We start from the raw sequence: 25,200 nt of genomic DNA on the forward strand, positions 1-25,200 counted from the left end.
AAAAGTTGCGATATTTAACGTTGGAATCTAATCTTGTGAGGATATGCACGTGTAAGGTGTAAAATTAAAGTTTGAGTCAATTCGAATTATTTATTGATTATAATAGTCATATGTAGTGAATCATCACATAGTAATATATACAGTATATAAAAAGTTGCAACGGTTGTAGTATATGATATGTGATGCAGTGTAATGTAATGTAGGAGTAATGTTTATCTTGAAACACTTCAAGGAAATTGTTAGGATGATATATTATCTTTTTTGTCATAGAAATTATTCAAATTAATAATAATCCCTAATTATTGCCAGTTAAGTTCCAAATTTGTTTTAAAATATTGTGCAAATATATATAAATACGTTATGCATACATACATACATACTCCATACTATATTAGAATAATTTATTGTAAGGAATTGTTAAATGGTTTAGCTTAATTAAGTGAGCCTTAATTATTGTAAAAAAAAGCCAAGTACACATGCTGTTTGATAGTAAAACATATCTATAACCTATAGCTAGCTCATTACCATGTGCTTATAGATTCAAATAAATCCTAAAATCCCTTTGTTTTGTTTGTTTCTACTTTTTTCATGTTTCTTCCATATGGCTAACTAGCGGCGAAGCAATAATTCATATGCACATAGATATTGTTTATTATTTTTACACTGATATATGATTTGAATTTTTAAATCATGTGAAGTTATGTATTCAATTTCAAGCTATATGTGATCTAGATTAATATTTATAAGTTGGGTGGATTGGGATTATTAGGATTTAGTACTTTTTTATCATAATTGATTACACGCAATTGGAAACAGAGATCTAGGAAAACCACTACATAAATACATAACTAGAGAATACACGAATTTAGTTCACTATAAGAGTGGTTTATTTCACTATATGAAAGAGTGAACCAAAACACCATTACAGTAAACTAAATCTTTCACGGAGAAAATACTTCACAATAATGGTGTTTTGGTTCACTCATTTTTTCAAATTTATGTTGTGAACTAAAACACTCATATAGTGAACTAGATTGTTTTGATCTAATGGCTGAGATTTATTATCTAGTTATGTACTTAATATTAGTTATATTTTGATCATTTCCAAATATAATTGTCCATAACCATTATTTTTAATTAATCTTGAATGCTCCTGTGCTTGGAGTTCGATAAATAGAATGTAGAGAGTTTTATTGATTTTTTAGCTGCGATAGAATCTGAGGTGATTTGATTAACAATATTTTACTCTCCCGTTAATATGTTATAGGACTGATTTTTTTTGTTATCTTTGTTTATGGTTCTGGGATGTGTAATTTTTATTTCCTTATAACTCTTAGAATTATAGTACTATCGCTAGAATTTTTTCATGTAGACTAGGGACGTGTATTTTCAATTTTACCACAACGATACTTCTATTGACAAAAAATTTTGTCGGATAAATTATTGAAAATATTAAAGTAGTACCACCTCTGCCCTGAAAAATAGAAACTTTTGAAACGTCATGAGTTTTAATGCACAATTGGTATTAAGAGTGAGGGAAGAAAAATGGATAAAGTAAAAGAGAAGAGAAAAGGTAGTGGATTGTGGAGTCCACGTCATAAAATAAAAAGTTTATATTTTTAAGTGTTGGTTTCTGGTGATTACAAGAGATAACAAAACCGGGCGTAATACAACCCAAAAGAAAGAAAAGGAGAAACTGAACTAAATGAAATTACAACGTAAGAATTCGAAACAAAGAACCGTGAACTAAGTTTAGCCGAGTCGAGGAGGCCTCTTCCCGCAAGACGAGATACGCCCCGGTAGTGCTCTTCGGTTTGGCGTGTCGTCCCCAAAGGTAAAACGGCTACGTCTCTATTGATGCAGCACCGCAATCACTAGAGCTCCGGCGAACTGGATGGAGGAGAGAGCAGAGCTTCGACAGAAAGACAATGCAGAGAGAGGGAGAGAGCTTATGCAGAGAATGCAGGGTCAACCAGCCATTGAAGGCTCATCATGGCCAATTCGTAACCGACGTCGGTTACAGGCGTGTGGCAGGAGTGTGCCATCCGTGTGTGGAGCGTGTGGATTTCTCACGTGGCACCCGTGACTGTGCCTCGCTTGACGACGTGTCAAGCCACTTGGATTGCTGACTCGGCGGTGGTCCAAAAAGAATAGTTTGGGCCAAGCCCCAAGCCCAAGTCCAAGTCCAAGTCCAAGTCCAAGTCCAAGTCCGAGATCGGGCTTGGGCGCGGGCTCGGGCGGGCGGCGGCGCGCGCGTGTGCGCGCGTGTGGGCTTTTTCACCCATCTTGATCCACTATAATTATTAAGTAACATAAAGTCACTTAATTTAAACACATTAAAGATGTATTAATCTTCCAATGTGGGATAATTAACACTAGTTAATTATTCCCTAAGCACATGCTCCAAGCTTTAATTAAAAGCTAATTATGCCCAACTTTAATCCACTATTTCTCACTCACCGGAAATCGGATTTGAGAAAGTGAATATACTACATTTATCTACGTAAAATGTAGATCGACGCTATATCATTTAATTTCACAAAATTAAATGTCTCGTCACATTTATTCTTTGGTCAAAACCATTGACCGGGCATATTTAATCCATGATTTTTACAATCCCCCACATGAGTGGAAATAGCCAAATGCATATGCATGCAGACATAAGCTCAACCCTCGAGAGGTATATAAGCATAAGGATAGGTAGTTGTTGACTTTGAACCCTCCATAGTCGACACCATCGGATACACAGGCGGCTTAGTAGCGCGATGCTTTGAACTAATCCCCCACGGCGTGTACCGAGACAATGGTGTTAACGCTTAAACACTTCAACCTCATCCGTTCTCACGTTTTGTGTCCATTGCGGTCTTGGACACCACTTTGGATTCATAAGTACGTTTTATGAAGCGACCACACTTCGCACTTACATAGGTGATTCTTAGTCAAGTACCTTGTCATACTTGGTCTCTTTGAGAACTCCATCTCTTTGAGATCCTTAAGAATCATTAAAAGTCATAGACTTAGCCTTTACCACAAGGCACGTTCTCCAACACTCTATTGTTCTTAGGGAATAGATATAGTTGAGTGTTTCTCTTGAACTCTCATAGCTTAGTTGTCCCTTTGAACCAAGTTCTTGGGATCTCCAGTCATCATGGTTGGGTTACCACTATGATAATTCTTTAGTTTGTGGATTTCAAACCCATTCCCTCTAGCAACTTATTCATTTGATCACGGTTTAACCCTTTGGTTAGCGGATCCGCTAGATTATCTATTAACTTCACATAGTCAATTGTAATCACCCCTGTTGTGATCAAATGTCTCACGGTGTTATGTCGTCGACGTATATGTCGAGACTTACCGTTATAGAAGCCATTGTTTGCCCTTCCAATAGCTGCTTGGCTATCGCAGTGGATCAGCACTGGTGGCACTGGCTTAGACCAACATGGAATGTCTTCAAGGAAGTTCTTAAGCCACTCGGCTTCCTCACCAGCCTTATCCAAGGCAATGAACTCCGATTCCATTGTTGATCGGGCTATACAGGTCTGTTTTGTGGATTTCCACGATACGTCACCACCCCCAATAGTAAAGACGTATCCACTTGTCGAAAGTGAGTCTCTATTATCAGATATCCAATTGGCATCACAGTACCCTTCAAGTACCGGGGGTATCTCGAGAAGAGTAGCCCATGATTTTGAGTATGTTTTAGATATCTCAAAACCCTCACAAGAGCTCTCCAATGCTCTTTGCTTGGATTGCTCGTGTAACGACTTAACTTGTTCACGGCACAAGCAATGTCAGGTCGAGTGCAATTAGTCAAGTACATAATGCACCCGATGACCCGTGCATACTCTTCTTGAGCAACGGGCTCGCCTTTGTTTTTGCTCAAGTGAACGTCGAGTTCAATTGGAGTTTTAACCGGCGCGCCATCATAGGCTTTGAATTTATTCAATGTCTTCTCAACATAATGTGATTGTGTTAAGATGATTCCATCATTCGCTCTTAGAATCTTCATTCCAAGAATTACATCGGCTAGACCCATGTCTTTCATGTCAAAGTTTCTCTTTAACATGGCCTTTGTATCGTTAATTACTTGAGTGTTGCTACCCAAGATTAACATATCATCAACGTAGAGACACACTATAACATGACCGTTATTAGTGCTCTTGATGTAGACACATTTGTCACACTCGTTGATTTTAAACCCATTTGATAACATCACATTATCAAACTTCAAGTGCCATTGCAATGGCGCTTGTTTCAATCCATAGAGGGATTTAACCAGTTTGCAGACCTTTTTCTCTTGTCCAGGTACTACAAACCCTTCAGGTTGTTCCATATAGATTTCATCTTCTAGTTCACCATTTAGAAACGCAGTCTTTACGTCCATTTGGTGAATCTCAAGATTGTGCAATGCAGCAATCGCGAGAAGCACGCGGATGGAAGTAATCCTCGTTACAGGTGAGTATGTATCGAAGAAGTCATGTCCTTCCTTTTGTTTAAAACCCTTTACTACTAGTCGGGCTTTATACTTATCCACTGTTCCATCGGCCTTAAATTTTCTTTTAAGTACCCATTTACAACCCAGAGGTTTCGCACCTTCAGGTAGATCAACCAACCCCCACGTGTGGTTTAGCAAAATTGAATCAATTTCGCTTTGAACAGCTTCTTTCCAATGCAACCCGTCTGGGCCATCGAAAGCTACTTTTATAGATGTCGGTTCTTCATCTAGCATAAAAGCAATGTAGTCAGGACCAAATGTTTTAGGTGTTCTGACCCTATTACCACGTCTTAGTACTGTATCATTAGGATCGGGCCTTGCACGCTTGCGCGATTCAGGTTCCGCATCCGCTGATTTAGAACTAGTGGCTTCTTCTTCCACTGGTTTAGAACTAGTGGCTTCTTCTTCAATTCTTGTCTCAGAATTGGTTACGACCTTTTCTTTGTCTTTGCAAGGAAATGTATTTTCGAGAAATACGGCATTCATTGACTCAATTGTTGTCCCCACTGTTATAGTCGATATTTCAGACTTGTGAACAACAAATCGATATGCACTACTGTTAAGTGCATATCCAATGAAGATACCATCAACCGTTTTAGGTCCGATTGTAACTTCTTTGGGCGGAGGAACCATTACCTTTGCCAAACACCCCCATATGTTATGTGGTAATCCTGAAGTTAGAAGCAGTGCATTCATCATCTCTTTTAGAGTTCGATTTTTGCGTTCTGCAACACCATTAGATTGTGGTGAATATGGAGCAGTTGTTTGATGAATTATACCACTTGCGTTGCATAACTCCTCAAACGGGGCTACATATTCTCCTCCTCTATCGCTTCGAATCATTTTGATTTTACAACCAAGTTGATTCTCAACTTCGTTCTTATAATTTTTGAACGCCTCTATTGCTTCATCTTTACTTCTTAAAAGATAAATGTAGCAATATCTTGTGCAATCATCTATGAAAGTGATAAAGTACTTTTTACCACCTCTAGTTTGCACCATCTTTAAATCACATACATCCGTGTGAATTAATTCAAGGGGTTTTGTGCTTCGTTCAACCGAGTGAAACGGCAACTTAGTCATTTTTGCTTCAAGACAAATTTCACATTTATCTTGATTATCCACTTCATTAGCCTTTAGTAAATCTAAATTCACTAATCTTTTAATGGCTTTTGAATTTACATGTCCCAATCTACAATGCCACAAATTTGAAGACTCGGTCAAATAAGAGGAAGTAGATGCCTTATTATTATTGGCCAATGGCTTTGCAACACTGCGAGTTGCTACACTAAGCTTGAAAAGCCCATCGGTTACATAACCTTTTCCGAGGGATTTTCCAAACTTATACAAGACAAACCTATCGGACTCAAATACAAGTTTAAACCCCTTATTAACTAGTATTGATCCTGACACTAGGTTCTTGCGGATGTCCGCGACATGCAGCACATCCTTCAAGGTGATAGTTAGGCCAGACGTCATCATGAGAATCACGTTGCCAACGCCGAGGACTTCGGACGATGCTTGATTCCCCATGTTGATTTTCCTCCCTTCAACAGCAGTGTAGGAGGCAAACTTGCTCCTGTCGGAGCAAACATGAGCAGTAGCGCCGGTGTCGATGTACCAGCCTCCCTTGTTATCAACAAGGTTAACCTCTTCAGTGACCACTGCAATGAGGTCATTCTCATCCCAGTCCTTGAACTCCTTCTCAACGACGTGGGCTGCCGGCTTCTTCTTCTTGCTGCGGCAGTCTTTGGCAAAGTGGCCTGGTTTGCCACACTTGTAGCAGTCGCCTTCAAACTTCTTTGAAGGCTGCTTTCCCTTCCCTTTGTCATTTGGACGGTTTGGGCAAGGGCGTTTGTTGGAGGGTCCGCCCCGCTCCAACAGATTGGCCTTGGCTTCATTTGGGGTGAATCCCTTAGCCTTTTGATCACTTTTGCGCACGTCGGCCTCGATGCGCAACTTCACGATCAAGTCTTCAAGGGTCATCTGCTTTCGCTTGTGCTTGAGATAATTCTTGAAGTCCTTCCAACTTGGAGGGAGCTTGTCAATGATCGTGCACCTTAGGAATTTGTCGGGCAAGGTCATCCCTTCAGCCACTAATGAGTGGATGATCATTTGGAGCTCTTGGACTTGCTCCATGACGGGTCGAGAGTCGACCATTTTGTAGTCCATAAATTTGGAAGCTACAACTTGCTCCGTCCCTGCAGCATTATCTATGCTATACTTCTTTTCTAGGTTTTCCCACATTTGTTTAGATGTGGTTACATTGGAGTATACATTGTACAAACTATCATCTAAAGCACTTAGAATGAAATTTTTACAAAGGTAATCTCCTTTCCTCCAAGCTTCATAATCTGCCATGACTTCGAGCCTAGTCTCTTGGTCGCTTGGTGCGGGCGGCTCGTTCTCCGTGAGGAAGTTGGCGACGCCCAATGTTGTCAAGTAGAACAACATCTTCTGGTACCACCGCTTGAAGTCAGATCCTCCAAACTTTGGTGGCTTCTCGGCGGGTGGCATCATTCTTGGTGCCATAGGTGCCGCACTTGGTCCATTGAAGGAACCAATTCCGTTGCCCCCGAATGAGCCAACAACTTGGTTGGGCATAGAGCCCCCACCATTCATGTTGGGCATAGAGCCCGCCATGTTCGTGTTGGGCATAGTACCCCCCACATTCGTGTTGGGCATAGTGCCCCCCACATTCGTGTTGATCCCGGAAGATCCAACACCAGTATTGAGCCTGAAGGCACCAACACTCGATCCATTAAAGGATCCGAAGGAACCACTAAAAGTGGAACCAACCGAACCACCAAAGGTGGAACCAGTGGACGCCCCGAAGGGGTTGTCCCAAACCCAAGGGACGGTGGATGAGGCAGCTGGGAAGCCGGGGGTTGGCATCATTGAGGGAATCGATGAAGTGTTGACCGGTCCAGTGGTCGCCATGGTGGAGGGAATGGCGGAGGTGGTGGCGGCAGCAGCAGTGTTGGATTCCGTCGACATCTCCAGCAAAGGTTTAAGTTTCAAAAGTTTTTAGTTCAGTTTAAAAGGTCCAAATCCCTTCAAATGCAAGGTATCTCGTCTTGCGATTGTTGGTTTCTGGTGATTACAAGAGATAACAAAACCGGGCGTAATACAACCCAAAAGAAAGAAAAGGAGAAACTGAACTAAATGAAATTACAACGTAAGAATTCGAAACAAAGAACCGTGAACTAAGTTTAGCCGAGTCGGCAAGACGAGATACGCCCCGGTAGTGCTCTTCGGTTTGGCGTGTCGTCCCCAAAGGTAAAACGGCTACGTCTCTATTGATGCAGCACCGCAATCACTAGAGCTCCGGCGAACTGGATGGAGGAGAGAGCAGAGCTTCGACAGAAAGACAATGCAGAGAGAGGGAGAGAGCTTATGCAGAGAATGCAGGGTCAACCAGCCATTGAAGGCTCATCATGGCCAATTCGTAACCGACGTCGGTTACAGGCGTGTGGCAGGAGTGTGCCATCCGTGTGTGGAGCGTGTGGATTTCTCACGTGGCACCCGTGACTGTGCCTCGCTTGACGACGTGTCAAGCCACTTGGATTGCTGACTCGGCGGTGGTCCAAAAAGAATAGTTTGGGCCAAGCCCCAAGCCCCAAGCCCAAGTCCAAGTCCAAGTCCAAGTCCAAGTCCGAGATCGGGCTTGGGCGCGGGCTCGGGCGGGCGGCGGCGCGCGCGTGTGCGCGCGTGTGGGCTTTTTCACCCATCTTGATCCACTATAATTATTAAGTAACATAAAGTCACTTAATTTAAACACATTAAAGATGTATTAATCTTCCAATGTGGGATAATTAACACTAGTTAATTATTCCCTAAGCACATGCTCCAAGCTTTAATTAAAAGCTAATTATGCCCAACTTTAATCCACTATTTCTCACTCACCGGAAATCGGATTTGAGAAAGTGAATATACTACATTTATCTACGTAAAATGTAGATCGATGCTATATCATTTAATTTCACAAAATTAAATGTCTCGTCATATTTATTCTTTGGTCAAAACCATTGACCGAGCATATTTAATCCATGATTTTTACATTAAGAAATGATAAAAAATGTAAGTAGTTTCTACTTTCAATGGACGAAGACAGTAGTAGATAGTTACCTCTAGCACAAATCTTTGCAGGCAAGGTGCATATACCACACCAATGACCAAACTATGGCATGAGAAAACACTTATCACAATAATGACTTCCAATAAGAACCACCACAAATTGCTCAAGATTGGGCATCATCTTCGCTTTAAAGTGCATCTGTACAATATATGTATACAATCTTATTTAATATAGCAACTTAGATGATTAATTGGAAAACAAACAATGAAACTAATATCTATAGTGTACCTTATAGATAATTATGGAGGTGGAGTATATATCTTGAGTGTGTGTAGTCTGGAAACACAGGATCAAACATGTCTAACATGGCAATCAAATCTGACAAACGCGGCTCTACCTGAATCCAAAGATGAGTAAGGAGAGGAACATTTACAAGCACGAAACGACAACGAGCTACATTGCTGATACAACATTTACAAGCACGAAACGACAACGAGCTAGATTGCTGATACAAGTATTCTTAAAGATGGTAATCGAGAGAGGCATAACAAGATTGGTAAGGCATGTTGAAGATAGAAGTAGAGATATATTTCTTATGTGAATGTTTGTTGTCTTTGAACTATCCATCACCCTAGTATTTATAGGGATACTGAGACTCTTCAAATACGCAATAAATGAGACTTGAAACTCTACTTTGTTAGGAACAATATAACATTGAATGTACTCTAGGAACTTCCACTATAGTGTGTCAACGGTTGATGTTGTGTTGACTATGTATTGACATTTTTTGTTGCTATTATTTTGTCATTTGTTAACATTTTCTAACGATCCAGATCATAGTTTGGAGTTTGTACAGTATTTAGAATTTGTATTTTGTCACTACCATGGTCAGTTTGTCACCTACTTATTTGCCAAATTAACTTGAATCATTTCCTTTTCTTCCTGGATATCAAAATTAATCATCTTAGCTTATTTTCATATTCGAAAAAAAAATTGAATCCTAATTAACTTAACTAATTACAACCCTGATTAGTGTAAATGTTTGGTTTCTATATATTTAGACTATGTCCCAAAAGTAAAGTCATCCACAATACACACTTAAATTGCATTTAAGGTGTAAAATCGTGTAATATTATTGATTGTATATTTAAAGTATGTGAATTGGGCTATGTTCGGTTCGGAGATGGGCCAAGAATTCATCATTCTTGCTTAATTAATCTTGCTTAATAATCATACATTTTATTGTTGACAACTAACGACTTATTTTTTTAAAGTTTAGCTGCATAATTCCCATTTCCCCTTTATGATTATATTAATGGGTGAAAGTTAGTGGGCTGGTTTAGTGTGCGTTGTTTAATAAGATAATTATGAGAGGCCAAACGAATAAATAAAATGATTAAAGCTAGATATTTCATGTAATTTATTTTTTGAGATTACATATGTCATGCAGTAGTATGTACGTAATTGTTCACGTATTTATCATGTGTGTATGTTTTATTTCGGACGGTAGCATTTAAATCCTCCTTTCTTCTTTTTTTAGTCGACTGGCTTGGACTATAACAAATGGAAATTTAATATCCAATTATTATTATTCCCCAAATTAGGTAAATTTTGAATTTAATGGATGAGGTGAATAAAATAAATAGGATTGGGGTGATTAATAATCTACCAATTTTGGAGTGATAGATAATCGCCCAATTGAATTGTTATAGTGTGCGAGAGAGTATTCATCACACTACATTCACTTAATCACTGGCCAAGTCAATAAAAAAACATTTTATATAACTAATTCCATATTTATACAAAAAGTTGAGTATTAGATTATGGAGTGCAAAAACGATAATTAAATGTATATATTTCTGGGGCCGAAAGAAATTCACCCTATAAATAATAACCACTACTTTTAGAACATGGGGTTTGAAATCAATTTAAAGTAGTGTGTTTAATGGAATCCTATTGAAATGGTTCCCACTTTAATCAAAGTCCTCTGCTTTGTCTATTTTATTTAAATTTCATTTTCAGTGGAGAATAATTATTGAAGACTTCAAAAAAAAAAGAATGCAAGAGCTGCTAGATAGCAGCTGTACACTCCCCAAAAATAAATATTACACAAAAAAGATAGCATTCCAAGACATCTCATGTTTATTCAATTATTTGTACTAATTCTACTTCATCCGTCTCCGATTAGGAGTTCCGATTCACCTACGATTAAGAATCTTGCAATTAACAAAGGGTCTTAGTAATAGAAAATTTAATTCATTTTAATCATTTTTTATATTAATATGCCTTAGGGATGCTCAAAAGGAAATGACATTGAAATTCACTATATATTTTTTAAACTAAATATTTTTCTTTATTTGTTGGGTTTGATATTATATGCCCAAATTTGACTTCTGCGAAGTGAATGGAGCTAAGTCAATATAAATTTTTGCGGTGGGCCATTTTTAAGTTATGTTTTATTTTTAAAACTGAGTACTCTTTGTACTTTTTGATAATCTTTTGCCTATATAAATCACATAAATTTGAACTTTATTGTATAAACTACTTGGTGTGCAAAAATATTTTAGAAAATACGTGGTAAATGTAAGTAGCGGCTTAATATTCGTGTGCAAAGACTATATTACGTTAGAGTTTGAGGATATATTTATACAATAATCATAATTAATAGAGTAAGATTTATGTTTACAACAAATAATAAGTGCTGAGATTTTGTGCTAAAATGGTACTTTTGTACGCTTCTCTAGTACTATACCAATCATGATTATTCACCACCTTATAGAAAAATTATAATAAATGTAAAGCATAAAAATTTGAAAGTGATGCTTAGAAAAGAACAAAAAAAAAAGGTGGATGGTAATTGATGGTGAACCCACTTCCCCAACCTCATTGGTCCAATATAGTGCACCTAATCATCTTCATTTCTTCACATCTCCATATTTTTTCAAACAATCCTATCTCATTTCTTCCGCATCAAAAATAATACTCCCTCTTTCTTAAAAATAATAACTTTTTTTTAAAAATAATACAAATTTTAATGTACGACTGATAAGAATATAAAAAAATGATTACAGTATTATTAAGTGTCGTTCAATTGACATAACTCATTACTATATAATTATTATCCATTTAGAATTAAATTGTGGGATTCTTAAGTAGGAGGGAATAACTATTTATGATTATATGAGCATCAATCTTATGAACCAAATATAATACTCCACATATTTAATTATGAGATATATTTTTTTTCAAACCAAACACATTCTTAGTGGATGATAAGTCTCACTTAATTCTAAAGAAAATAATTTCTAAAATAGAAAGTTTCTGTCTACGGAGGACGAACCAAAATAAAAACAATTTATATTTTTAAAGAAATACTAGTAAGATTTAAGAAATTTACATACAAATCATAAAATATAGTAGTAGTAATTTATAAATTTATAAATCACTAAATTTTGCTTATAATCAATTCATGACAACATTTCATAAAATTGTTAATTGTATATATCTAATTATGTGAAGTAAAAAATTGATCAAACTTTAAAATTTAAAATATTAAATCAACTAAATACGTATTACTTGGATTTTACACTACACTTTATCATCATATTTTAAAGCGTTAAACTTAAACCTTATAAACTTACGTTACATTTTGTATAATTCTAAGCTAGAAATCATCCAAAATTATTGGTGAATTTGCTAGATATTCCGTAATATTTTTTTATTGATAGATCAAAACATAAAACAATCAAAACATCACACAAATTCAAGTCAAATTAGAACCAAGAGCCAAATAAAACGAGTTTTGATTTTACAAAAACATCAAATTTAAAAAATCACCTAACAATAACTCCGACCGCCATTAATTCCATCACGCCCCGAGAGCCAAATAAAACGAGTTTTGATTTTACAAAAACATCAAATTTAAAAAATCACCTAACAATAACTCCAACCGCCATTAATTCCATCACGCCTTGAAGCACAAAAACTGGTGGTGGTGGTGGTGGCCGTGGAGGTGGTGGCCGTGGTGCTCCGCCGTCTCCTTGTCGATCAGGCATCGGACGTGGCGGAACTCCTCCACGTGGCAGGGGATGCTGATCGGACCTTTCTGATCGAAGCCGTACTCCTCCTCCGATGCCTTGAGCAGCTGCGTGAACAGCGGGTGGTTCACGTACATCACCGGAATCACAAACCGCTGCTGCTCGCCGCCCTGCCCCACCATCACCGCCAGATACCCCTTCGGAATGCTCCGCCGCCCGTGGTGGTGGTGGAAGTGACTGTGCGGCATCTTTTCGAGATTCAATTTAACCAAATCGATGTGAAATTTATTCAATTTAACCAAATCGACGTGAAATTGACGCGCAAAATTAGATGCAGAGACGGATCGACGGATGCTAGATAGAGAAAGGCCAGGGATCGGAGGCGGAGACGGCGAGTTTGAAGGTGGTTAGGGCGGAATCGGTGAGAGATTTAGGGATATTGCTCATGGTAGATGATTGCGCTTGAACTGAAACGCATGAATTGGATTGAGAATTCGAGCTTCAATTTTGCTTATATAGATTTAGAGAGAGAGAGATTGTGTAAGGTTTGTTTCTGGTTTTGGTGAATGGTGCGGATTCTGGGTTTATACGCCAAGAATCATGCTCTTGTTTCTCTCTCATCAATCTCTCTCTCTCTCTCAAAGTTTCTTTGTTAATATTTGCTGGTTTTTTCTAGAGAGGGTAGGCGTGAAGAGGAAGGTGGGGAGGGCATATTTGGAATTTCGTGTCACTTTTTTGTTTGTTGTGAGATTAAATCTCTTCCTTTTAAGTCAAACCAAAAAATTTAAGATTATCTGGTTATCTTATCTATTATGGGGGATATAATTAAAGTAATTTTTTTAATAAATGAATGTAAATTTTAAAAAACTACTGTATTAATTATTTTATGTATTTGCCCTTTTTCTATATTTAATGGCTAGATAAGTATCTAGCCCATTAATTGTTTTGATACAGATTATTAAATGGAAATATACCTATGCCACGTTGATATGATTACTGATTTTCCATATATGATTAATGATTATATTGTAAAATACACTGAACTATCTAAATCATGAAACACTAAATATAGTCAATCTTTACAAAAATTAAAATTTCTGAAATGTTTAAAAATTTATGGAGTTTCTAAAGACATCAACGATAATGATAGGTTAACAATATTTTGGATTATATTTTTCTAAATCAAGCATAGATTAGACCAATAAAATCTTCATTATTTATGGTAGTAATATTGTGAGTACTAAACGTAAATTATATATATATATTTTAAATTGCATATAAAACACATGAGATATGTATATTTGAGAGAAGGGTAATTGATAGTTGCAAAATTTAAGGTGCTGACGATGGACTTCCAAATTTACTCAATCTAAATGGCAAAAACTGAACTTTTTTAAAAAATCTCGTAATTAATTTTACAAATTTTGTAAAAAGATGATAATTGAATCGAATTCATTAGTATCGTTTGGAAATTTTACAAGCATATAATATATATTTGCCATTTGACTAAACTAAAGGGCACTTATCGTTTTCTTTCACTTTTCCTTTTATTTTTATTTTTTAAAGTGTGTAGGGCATGTATTTTTCCATTTATTTTTACTAACAACTAGTAAATTATCCATTAACATCAAAAATATTTAATGTAAAAAATTTAAAAGAAAAATCGTGGCAAACATATTTTAATTAAACAGTGTGATAGAGGCGTTTCACCTGTGATTTATTTCTAATTAATGCTCAAAGTCAGAGTTTATAGTGTTGCTCGATTTTAATTATTTTTTTATATTTAACTCATCGAGCTGAGTTTGATATGAAAAATAGATTAGAAGCAATAAATTATGTAAGGTACTACTGTAGTATTTTTTTTTGTCATGAGTCATGGCGGCTGACAGATATGTTTGCAAGGAATCTATTATTCAGCTTTTAATTGGTGGATTATAGTATTATGGAATATTTTATGTATGTAAAACAAAAATTAATATTCGATTTAAAATAGAGATCATGTTTCTTAATTCGAATAATTCACGTTTTAACTTATTAAATTGATGGATGCATATTTCAAAGCCTCGAAGTAATTTTTATTTTTATATTGATTTTATTCATTGTCTACTGAGGTAATTTTAGAAAATCATGGATCTAAATAACCTTTTAAAGAAATACTATATCAGATGGTTCAAAGAAACAAATCTAATAGTAGTACAACTCTAAGTAATAATTTACAAACTAAACTATGTCAGAATATGTGATCAGTCCTGATCTGTGAACGTATACATATATTAAGCTTTAAACCCATATATATTGTAATTGTGTTGTATAGTAATTTAATTCCATATTTGACCCTTTAATATAACCATGTTAGATACTCCCCCTGTCCCCAAATAATATGAACAATGATTCGGCACGAGTTTTAATGCAAAATTGGTAAAGTAAGAGAGAGCTAGAGAGAAAAAGTAAATAAAGTATTGTTAGTGGAGAATGAACCACACCTCAGTAAAGGAAAAAGAGTTTTCAAAATTAGAAAGTGTATATTTTTGTGGAACAGACTAAAAAGGAAAAAGTATATATTCTTATAGGACGGATATAGTAATTAATACTCTACAAAAATAAAAGCTATAATATTAAGATTTAAACCATATTATAATTGTGTTGTACAATAGTTGAATTCCATGTTTACCACCAAAGGAAATTACATTTATAACATATTTGTAAGCTTACATGTCATACTAAATTTACCCAAGCTTAAATGCAGGTGTAATTGTAGGTGTTGACACTATTAGACATGGTGACATGGATTTGATTAAATTATTAGAGACAGAAAATCCCAATGATTAGTATACTAAAGGCCAGTCAATCACGGCCGTTTATTTTCCTCAATTTGCAACGGTTGTGTGTCATGTCAAAAGATTTCACCATTTGAAAATGTGATTTACTAGTACTACTAATTAAAAGATATTGATAATAACTGAAGTAATTCATAACTTTTTCCTACGTGGAAATCATCCATTTATTACATATATTGCTTTCAAGGAATTGGGTTACGGGTCGAAAATATCATCAAAGAAATTGTGTTTCGTTTCAAATTCGGAAAATCAATTTTTAAATTTTATACGCGCTATTTGATTTTTATAATAACGAATCTCGCACATCAATTCACTTCAAATAATAATTTTATATATTATGTTTTACAAATTTATATATTTCTTGTTTATTTAATTTAAGATACGTAAAATTCAATCTTTTACAAAATCTAACCGATTAATAAACCAACAAAGCTATCGATTCATAGTTAAAACGGTAGGACAGGATCAACTACTGATTTAGCAAGAAAAATTAAATATTTAAATACAAAATCAAATTGTGTAGATTAAAAAAAATCATATTTTTATAAAATAATTTAAAGTTCGTTATATAATCAAACAAACTTATAGTTTAGTGGTTAAGATATTTTATAGGAGTAGTACTTTTTCTATAGTAAGGGTTTAAACTCCACTAGCTAAGTATGAATACTTTTATAGAATTAGGAGAATAGATGAAACCCTCTACCATTCAGAAAATAGATCCAAAGCAAGCAAAAACATAACCTTAAAAAGCAGCCCCACCAAAGTAATAGACCAACCATCCCCTCATTAAACCAAAACCGACAACAGTGCCACAAGGGAATGTAAAAATAACAAGATCCCAGAGTTTAACTAAAAGTCAGCATAACATACCTCTTCGTGAAGAGCTCTTGTTCATGCCGCCCAACACCTTCAACTCATCCACGGACACAAAAATTCTTTATCAATAATTATTTTAAAATTAATAGATTTGATTAAATTAGGAGTATGTTAATTCAAGAAGTTCAGATGACTTGTAAAGTTGTTTTTACATCACTGAAAATGATATTCTTTGAGTAAAAGTCATTTGAGGTACATTGACAAGTACCAAATCCAAGTACAAACGCATGGAATTCCTCCACTATTTCAAATTTTCAACCAACATAGAAAGGGATAATCCACCTTGTGTTAGGTGGGAATTAACATTAGAAAAATATTGTGCAATGGACACACGCTTTCAATATAAAATGTGACGTCTTCATATTTATAAATCGTGAGATTGATCACATACGTTGTTTGTACATTCGTGACTTGTGACACTTTTATTACTAATTCTTATATTTAGTATGAATAAATATAAATAAATGACGTTGACATCAAGTTTACGTATAAATGAAATTAATTTCCACGTGTGGTATTTTTTATTGTATTTTTTTTAATGTTCTACATTTCTCATTGATGGCAATTTGCAAACAATATTTTCTTTGAACATGTCATATTCAAAATTAAATAAAGAAGTTAGATTCAGTGTAGGAAAACATCTGGCACCACCATACACCATTCGTTTTATGCTATGCAATTCAAAATGTAAAGGAAGATTTTATTCTTTTTTTTTCCTTTTTTCTTTTTAATATTAGAGAAAATTCCCCGTCGTAATTTTCAATTCTAACTGGATACACCTGTTTCATTACAACAAGAGGTTATGTTAAATTTTTGAATATTCATTATCAATATCTTGTAAAGCTTACAAGTTTAAGTTATCTGTTTATCCTCTCAAAATCAGAAAATAAGTAATTTATTATTTTAATTCAAATAAAGTCACAAGTTGGTAATTTTCATTGATTTTAAAAATATTAGTAACCTAAATTTAATATATCATCTCAGTTATTCTGATTAGCTGTAATGGAGAATAGCTGGAATCTTGTGATAAAATGCAAGTGCTTTGTCATTTCACATTCACGTTGTGGAATATCCGCCTAAATTAAATTCCATTACTATGATGTTCTACAAAATTCAAGATGCAATAACATCACATAAATATTACTACTTATTTACTTAAAATAAATGAACAATGAACTTCCTTTCAATTTATATATGACTGGCAGGACTCTACATGGAGTACATGTTTTTCAAAAAATCACATTTTTTTTAGATTTTCTAAGGAAAATTAATAATATGTTAAATTTAATAAAGACTTCAATGAATATAGTATTAGATTAAAAATATAAGTTTTTAAAACTAAACGTATAGTACAGATTAAAGATTAAAAACATTCAATTTAATTAAACGTGTACAGATTAAAGATTAAAAATAATTGTACACTCTAATTAGATAAGTAAATCTACTTAATAACTATAGAATTAATCAAACTAAATCACGATTAATTAAAATTAAATTATAAAAAGAAAACTATAATTAATAGTAATTCCTCCGTTCTTTGTTAATAAAAATGCTTCTTTTTGGCACAAAGATTAATAGTGTGATAAGTAGTCGTGAATAAAGTAAAAGAGAATATTACTTTTTGCCAAAAATATAAACAATTTTTTGCACAAAGATTAATAAAAACGCTTCTTTTTGGCACAAAGATTATTTTTCGTTTACTATAAAACTTTTATTCCTTATTCAAAATGTGTATCAATCTCCAATAGAAATTATACTCCGATAAAAGCGGGAGTTTGGAGTTGACTTAAAAACGTAGATAGTGTAGCACTACAACCTAGAAAGAGCAACTTAGTGACATTTTATATTCCAATTTTGTTCTTATATTATGCTATTTTTGGACTCATATTTTCATATAGTAGTGCTATATTATAAGTATACTTTAAGATTGAGATCATGTCGATCTATTTGTGGCTTTCTATAAGCGCAGCAGAATGATTTCATCTATTTTGTAAAATACTAGCAAATTCCATCTCCACGTAAATGGGTAAAGGTCTTATTTCTTGACAACACAAGGTTATTTCCCAATTCAACTCCGAAAATATACTCCATCCATCCTAACAAAAGAAATATTTAGTGTGTTTAAGTGGGAAGAAAAAAGGCTATTGGATATTTTAATAAAGAGAAAATAGAAAATTGCTTTAAAAGTAAATATTAGAAAATGCAAAGGAAATTAAATAAAAAACAATTGATACAATGGGTATACTACTAGAATCTAAGCAATCACTATCAGCATGAAGCAAAGGCATAAATTTATGTGGATTTGAAGATCAACAAATGAGGTGTGTGGGCTCTAACAAAATGAGGCCCAAAATCAATGCTCAATTTTCCCACAAAAAAAAAATCTTAATGTGTCATGCCCTACAAAAAATAAGTTCCTTCTTATACTACTCCACATAGTATTTAGAGCATCCACTATAGGGGCGGCGCGCCGGCCGCCCCGGAACCGCCGCCGCAGCGGCTAACTATAGCGGGAGAAGCGTCCGCCCCGGTGCGGACGCTTTTTTTGGGGCGGAAGGGCGATCGGCGACTGGACGCGCCGGCCTATAGCTCGACAGTGAGCGGCGCGCCGGTGGGGGGGGACAATTTTTTTTTCATTTTTTTACATTTATTTAATTTAGTGTTCAATTTTAATTTATTTAATTATAATTTTAATTATAATTGAATTAAAATATAAAATAAAAAATTAAAGTGAGAAGTGGCTAAAAAAAGTGTCCACTATCGCTGCGGACATTTTTTTTGTGGGGGCGGACAAATACGAAGTGACTGTGAACAAAAAAGTGGCGGGACTATTGGAAGTGTCCACCTTATCGTGGATGCTCTTACAATTACATAATACTACTAATTATTTACAGTTTACTAGTAGCTTCTAATTTTGAAGTATTTTATGCAATTATTGCACAAACAAAAAATTTGCAAACACATTTACAATATCTAATTTTTTTGCACATATCTATATTATACTCATTTCCAAATCTGCAAGTGTGATAAGTTGTGTTGGATTGTTGACTTGAATATATTTTTCCCTAAAAACATTTACTTAGTTGTTTTCTTGTGATGATATTTGTTTAGATTTGTGGAGGAAAATGGCTTGACTTTTCGCAGGGAGATTCGTGTGTGATTTTTGTTAAATGAATAATATGCTACATAATGAATTAACCATAAAATATTCAACAACTCACATTTCTCTGATCAATCATTTTCTCCACATAAAGTGATAAAGCTAATTCATCCATGCAGTAGTATTCCTCATACAACTTATCGATCGATATTACGTACTTTTCTTATTAAGATAAATTCTTCGAGGTACACGAATATGTGTTATACTCCTAACACGCAATAGAAAATTATTCTTCAACAAAATTACAAAAATATTGTTTTTCATAAAATTTAATTTCAATTTTAAAATCGAAGAAGTGGTTAGTGGAATAGTAGTATAATTTTAGGGCCAAAAGAATATTGACTGATTAGCCGAATTTTGGATGGACGATTTAAATTTACAATATTAAACGGTGAATTAGAGAGAGGTTTAAATGAATGTTTAATAAAACTTTAATAACAACAATTTCCATAATTAGGTTATTAGTATTATTTTTATTTACATCATGAAATCTAATTTCACATACGTATATGGCTATATGCATGCATAGATACATCACATGAATTGCACTGAGTCATTAATTATGACCTTGTAACTTAAGTAATTGCTGTCGAAACCTAAGTGGTTATCTTCTAGAGACTCAATAATCATCTTTTCCACCATCGTCAACTAAACTCAATTATTTGATGTGACCAAAGAATTAAGTTGCCATCTCAAATATTCAAACTATACATTTTATTTACTATTTATTGAGTTGAACGTTTTGTAACAATTAAAAAAAAATTGTTTCACACACAAATGCAGTGTGAATTTGAGCAAATCATTTATGAGACGCAATGTTGAAATATGTGAAGAAGTCGTAAATCAATTTAGGCCGTTGATTTAGGATGAAGTAACTTTGCCCTTATCATAAACAACATTTATATATCTACACGAATCTTCCATAACTTAGGTTACACGTATAGTATAAAAGATTATGGTTTTTTTAATACACAAATATATTTTTAAATATAAAACTATTTTTAGCTCAAAAAATGTTTTTTTAGGAGTGATGCATCGAGTTACAAAGAAATAAGATGCATCACTAATTATAAAATAAGGAATGATTTTAAAAGTATAAATATCATATTTAATGGATATTAAAATTCAATTAAATTGTACTTATTCATTGACCTTCTACGATTTTGTCCTCGAAATAACTTTCTCCCTCTCAATTAATAGGTTAAAATGTAGCTTTCGTTCGGTAACGACAACATTAAGTTGGTGGCTAAACTCAACTCGAGCAATGAAAATGATTTTAAAATATGTATGTGTTTTTTAATTATAATATTAAAATTGCACCATGATAATAAACTCGAGTATAAGTAATTTGTGAAATAAGCCTTAGTTATTAGTAAGAAAACCAAGTAAGTGATACTTTCATAAAGTGTTGATAATAATGACAAATTTGTTGAAATAAGCCTCTTCAAATGATGAAGATATACTAATCATAGCCGTGTAAAACAAATTAGCTAGAAACGTCATTATCAACACAGTTTACTAATTTTAATTAATATTTGTGCATAACGCAATAATCAGCTTTTTTTTTTACTTTTCATTTCGCTTTTTTCTCTTGCTTTCCGGCTAAAATGTATTTTCGATATCGAATATTTTATCTCAACTGTAATATAAACACAAACATTTTAAAACCTGCATGCGAAAAGGGATCGCTTTTTATTTAATTTTATCTCAATGCATGTGATGTAATATTATGGAGGAAATGTTAAATAAAATATTTTATTTGAAACCCGAAATTCCAAAACAAAATTTAATATTTCAATTATGTGAAGTCGATTATACCGTACAATTTCAATTATGAGCTTAATTCTAACATGAATTGACTTAAGTCGATGATGATTTGATTAAGTAATGAATCATATTCAAATAATTTTTTTTAAAAATAAATTGTTACGATATGTGGAGTAAATCACGTTTTTGAAATGGAAACTTCTCAATTTTTGTGGATTTTACCTTTTTATTTATTTATTTTGGTGTTGAGCCCAAGTAGTTAAGTAGTCATGTTCTATTTATTTTGGACGTTATATACATTAAGCTATGTGTGTGAGTGACAATAGAGGTACTCCTACTATATAATTCTACCCAATGAATAAGAAGGTTGTCACGTCCTAAAATTATGAGTGAAGCCTTTATTTAAGACGTGGATTTTGACTTGTAATAGTTCCACCCACTTATAGTTATCTCAACGCCACCAAAATTTTCAAATTGGCCTTCCATTTTGTCGTTATTAGGCAACAACCGACCTTGCTTACAACTCTTTGCATGTTGTTTTTTATGAGATTACTAATTTTTTGTTTATTACTATGTGATTCTTGTCACTTAAATAGTGATTATTTCGGAGGGGAAAAGTAAGATTCTATTTTTAATAGTACAATTGCTAAACAAAAATACTACACAAAAATTGATTTTTTTATAATATATTTTAAACAAGTTGTCTACTTTTTTTAAATAATAGTAGTACTATTAATTTTGATTAGTGTCATTTTTACAAAAGGTTGAAACTCCAATTCCAAGGGCCCCTCACATTCCGACCCGAGAATATTGTGAAGGATGTTCAATCAGGGTATGCAGTGGCCAGCTAAGAGGGAGGGTCGTAAGTCGTAACCCACTGTCAATTGTCAGAAGCTCACCTCCTAAGGTCTCACGTAAAATAGTGTTCATGTATAACAAAATAGTGGAGTAGCTACTTTAAGCCACATTTCTCCTTTGATTTACGATGTTCTATATTAAGTTTTTAGATTTACAACGTTCTATATTAAGTTTTAATATCAAAATTGATTCAGTGTGTCCTTTATGCTCCAAATAAAAAAATGCGTTATTCATTAATTGTTGAACAATTAATCTTGATCTATTTCTCTATCATACAATTAATCTCTCATTTCACTAACAAACACGTCGCAAATGTCGCAAATGTACAGTATAAAATCGATAAAATAAAATAAAAAACACAAGACTGCTAACCCTATCCAATAATACGAGATTTCCAAGCCTAATTTTCTATTGAATCTTAAAATTATATAGATTAATTTTATCCCCTAAATACATAATATCATTGAATAAATTTTAGAAAATATAGTCCTAGCAATATAGCCGTCGAAAACCATAAGACAACCTCACGAAGTCTCCTATTTAATACTCCAAATATCATCTTATCCCAATCTTGTCTAAGATTCATTCATCATAAACATGGAATCATCCCAACAAACACCAACAAAAAACAAAATCAAGAATCAGCATCCAAAAAGGTTCACCAATGAGCAAATCAAAGCGCTAGAGTCCATTTTCGAGCAAGAAACGAAGCTCGAGCCAACGAAGAAGATGCAGATTGCAAGAGAGCTCTCCCTGCACCCTCGGCAGGTAGCCATATGGTTCCAAAACAAACGAGCTCGTTGGAAATCCAAGCGAATCGAGCAAGAGTTCACGAAGCTCAAATCCAGCTACAACTCTCTCTCCATCATGTTTGATGACTTGAAGAAGGAGAAACACTCTCTTCAAATCCAGGTTTTCATTACTTTTCATATCAAATTCTAATTATTAAATCAAAATAATTAATCTGATCTTAGTCCAACCCTAGTTGCAGGAGCTGAATGATCGGTTGAAGAAAAATCGCGATGGAGATGTTGGTGTTAACGATGACGACGACAGAATTATTACAAGTTGCTACGGAGAAAATGAGGATCGAGAATTCATATTCGACGAGCTGTCGGAGATTCCAAATTGGTGGGAGAGTTAGATACGTATATGTATATATATATGGGGACGTAATCAAATATTTCAGTAAGTATATAGTTTGATATTTTTATATCACTAATTTGTGGAATTTGGGAGTGATGTGTTTGAATGATTAGTGATGAGTGTGTTTTTTCAACCTTTTGTGTTAATGGCGAAGATAAAACATTTAGGCATTTAGCATATCATTCCTATGTACTTATATAACATACTACTTTGTGATTCTTACATTCATTTAGCAATAACTATCTATTTAATTGATCAGCTACACTAGTTTGTAACATGTATAAATATAAGATCCATTTTCCAGCTTTTGATGATCATAGATCTTTCAATACTTGACCAATTTCTTTGGTTTGATTTATTTCTTTTTTTGTCAATTTTAACTAAAGAATAGTTCTACTCTATCATTTAAAATAAATATTAATGACTATAATACCTTTTTACTTTTGGAATCCTTAAAGTTTGCGGCTGTTGACTATTTTGCAGGTTAAATGATGGCAATTCAAGGCACGTTATTTTCATATTTTAGGATAAGCACAACTACACTTTAATACGATTTAATTAGTCAATTTAATGATCTCGTCATAAACTCTTTTTGCTGTTGCATCTCATCGACGTGTCGCATTGAGCATGTTGCTAAAAAAACATTTGCTTTAATTGTTGGTATTCATATAATTAAGTTGATACTTATATTATACGTAATTTAGCCACTAAATTTACAAAAAAAAGAATGTATTTTCTTAATAATACTAATAAAAACACTCGACAATTTTTTTAAAATGGAAATATATCAAATGAATCGGGGTCATGTAGTTAATAATATGATCTAATTAGTTAATTTTTTAAAGTAAAGTACAGTTTAACGCTAATATGACAAATTTTGGATTTTCCAATAATATAAAAAATTTGATAAAATCATGAACTTTCGTGTTATTTGGAATTTATACAATTGAGCGCCTCATGTATAGTCGTTGTTTTGCTTAGCACCGTGCAACTAAGCCGCTGGGGCAAATGGCCCCCTCTACCAATATTTCACCATTATATATTTCTATTGAGATTTCCAATTATATAGTACTCCTATATATCTAGTATACTAAATGCTCAAATACATAAAAAAAAATAGTCTACCTCTCTTCAAGGGAAAGATACGGTCATTGCAAAAATTTAAAGGGAAAGATACGATCATTGCAAAAAAAATTTATAATTTATTTTTAAAATTTTTAACAATGTGGGACAGAATTTGACCTTTTTTTGTTAAGTACTACCTCAATCTCACTCAAGATGTCCACAATTTTAAATGGTACAAAGTTTTAAGAAAACTTATTTAGTGTATTAGACCATCTCCAATAGTACTGCAAAACTTAAAATGCAGTAGAATACAGCAAAACCAATCATATTACAGGTTTTTGAAGAAAAATTATCTATCTTTAGATTTGCACTAATATTTATCAATATAGAAGAAGGGAAGAAAGAGAAATTAAAATACGGAGAAATAATAAAACTTACAGAAAAAAGGCAACAACCTAGAGAAGAAGAAAATGTGAAACAATAACCTAATTTAATTCTATTAATATTTTATTAGTTATTGAAAAGTGGTCTTGTCCATATAATTAGTACAGGTTAATATTATTCAATATATGAAAAAAGTTTATCTTTTTTTTTTACTAAATAAACAGACGGTGTTTTGCTCTCAAATACAGAATCCAATTTTTAGTAGTTAAACTAATTCCTCATGTAGAGACACATACATATAAATATGTGGAAGACTAAAATATGTGGAAGAATATTGTTTTATTAGTTGAATTAATACTCCTATAAATGGTCGGAGTAAAATTAGTATTTAATATGATATTTATATTAAAAATGAGTTTGTGTTTAATGTAATAGTTGGAGATATTCTTATAATAGAGGAAGGAAAGATAGCTAGATGTTTTAATAAAGAGAAAGAA

At 33.7% G+C, this 25,200-nt stretch overlaps 2 protein-coding genes across 4 annotated transcripts; one reads left to right on the forward strand and one right to left on the reverse strand.

The window, feature by feature from the left end:
- Window positions 1-12,326: 12,326 nt before the first annotated feature.
- Window positions 12,327-13,275, reverse strand: LOC121780676 (auxin-responsive protein SAUR32-like). The gene has a single exon (XM_042178307.1). It carries the CDS (start codon window positions 12,856-12,858, stop codon window positions 12,538-12,540), a length of 321 nt encoding a protein of 106 aa, XP_042034241.1. The 5' UTR covers window positions 12,859-13,275; the 3' UTR covers window positions 12,327-12,537.
- Window positions 13,276-22,603: 9,328 nt separating this feature from the next.
- LOC121781252 (homeobox-leucine zipper protein ATHB-12-like) lies at window positions 22,604-23,913 on the forward strand. 3 transcript variants are annotated; one of them, XM_042178986.1, is made up of 3 exons: window positions 22,608-23,020; window positions 23,094-23,296; window positions 23,738-23,913. In XM_042178986.1, exons 1-2 carry the CDS (start codon window positions 22,706-22,708, stop codon window positions 23,250-23,252), a joined length of 474 nt encoding a protein of 157 aa, XP_042034920.1. In that variant the 5' UTR covers window positions 22,608-22,705; the 3' UTR covers window positions 23,253-23,296; window positions 23,738-23,913. The 3 variants fall into 3 exon arrangements, with proteins under 3 accessions (XP_042034921.1, XP_042034920.1, XP_042034919.1); XM_042178987.1 differs by lacking the exon at window positions 23,738-23,913 and having other exon boundaries at window positions 22,604-23,020; window positions 23,100-23,505; XM_042178985.1 differs by lacking the exon at window positions 23,738-23,913 and having other exon boundaries at window positions 23,094-23,505.
- The last annotated feature ends 1,287 nt before the right edge of the window (window positions 23,914-25,200 follow it).

The sequence above is a fragment of the Salvia splendens genome, chromosome 20 (genome assembly GCF_004379255.2).
Source record: "Salvia splendens isolate huo1 chromosome 20, SspV2, whole genome shotgun sequence".
Lineage (NCBI taxonomy): Eukaryota > Viridiplantae > Streptophyta > Magnoliopsida > Lamiales > Lamiaceae > Salvia > Salvia splendens.

Coding starts and splice junctions, on each gene's coding strand:
- LOC121780676 (XM_042178307.1), bottom strand. CDS start 12,858: ATGCCGCACAGTCACTTCCACCACCACCACGGGCGGCGGAGCATTCCG.
- LOC121781252 (XM_042178986.1), top strand. CDS start 22,706: ATGGAATCATCCCAACAAACACCAACAAAAAACAAAATCAAGAATCAG. Junction 23,021..23,093: donor AACACTCTCTTCAAATCCAG/GTTTTCATTACT, acceptor GTCCAACCCTAG/TTGCAGGAGCTGAATGATCG.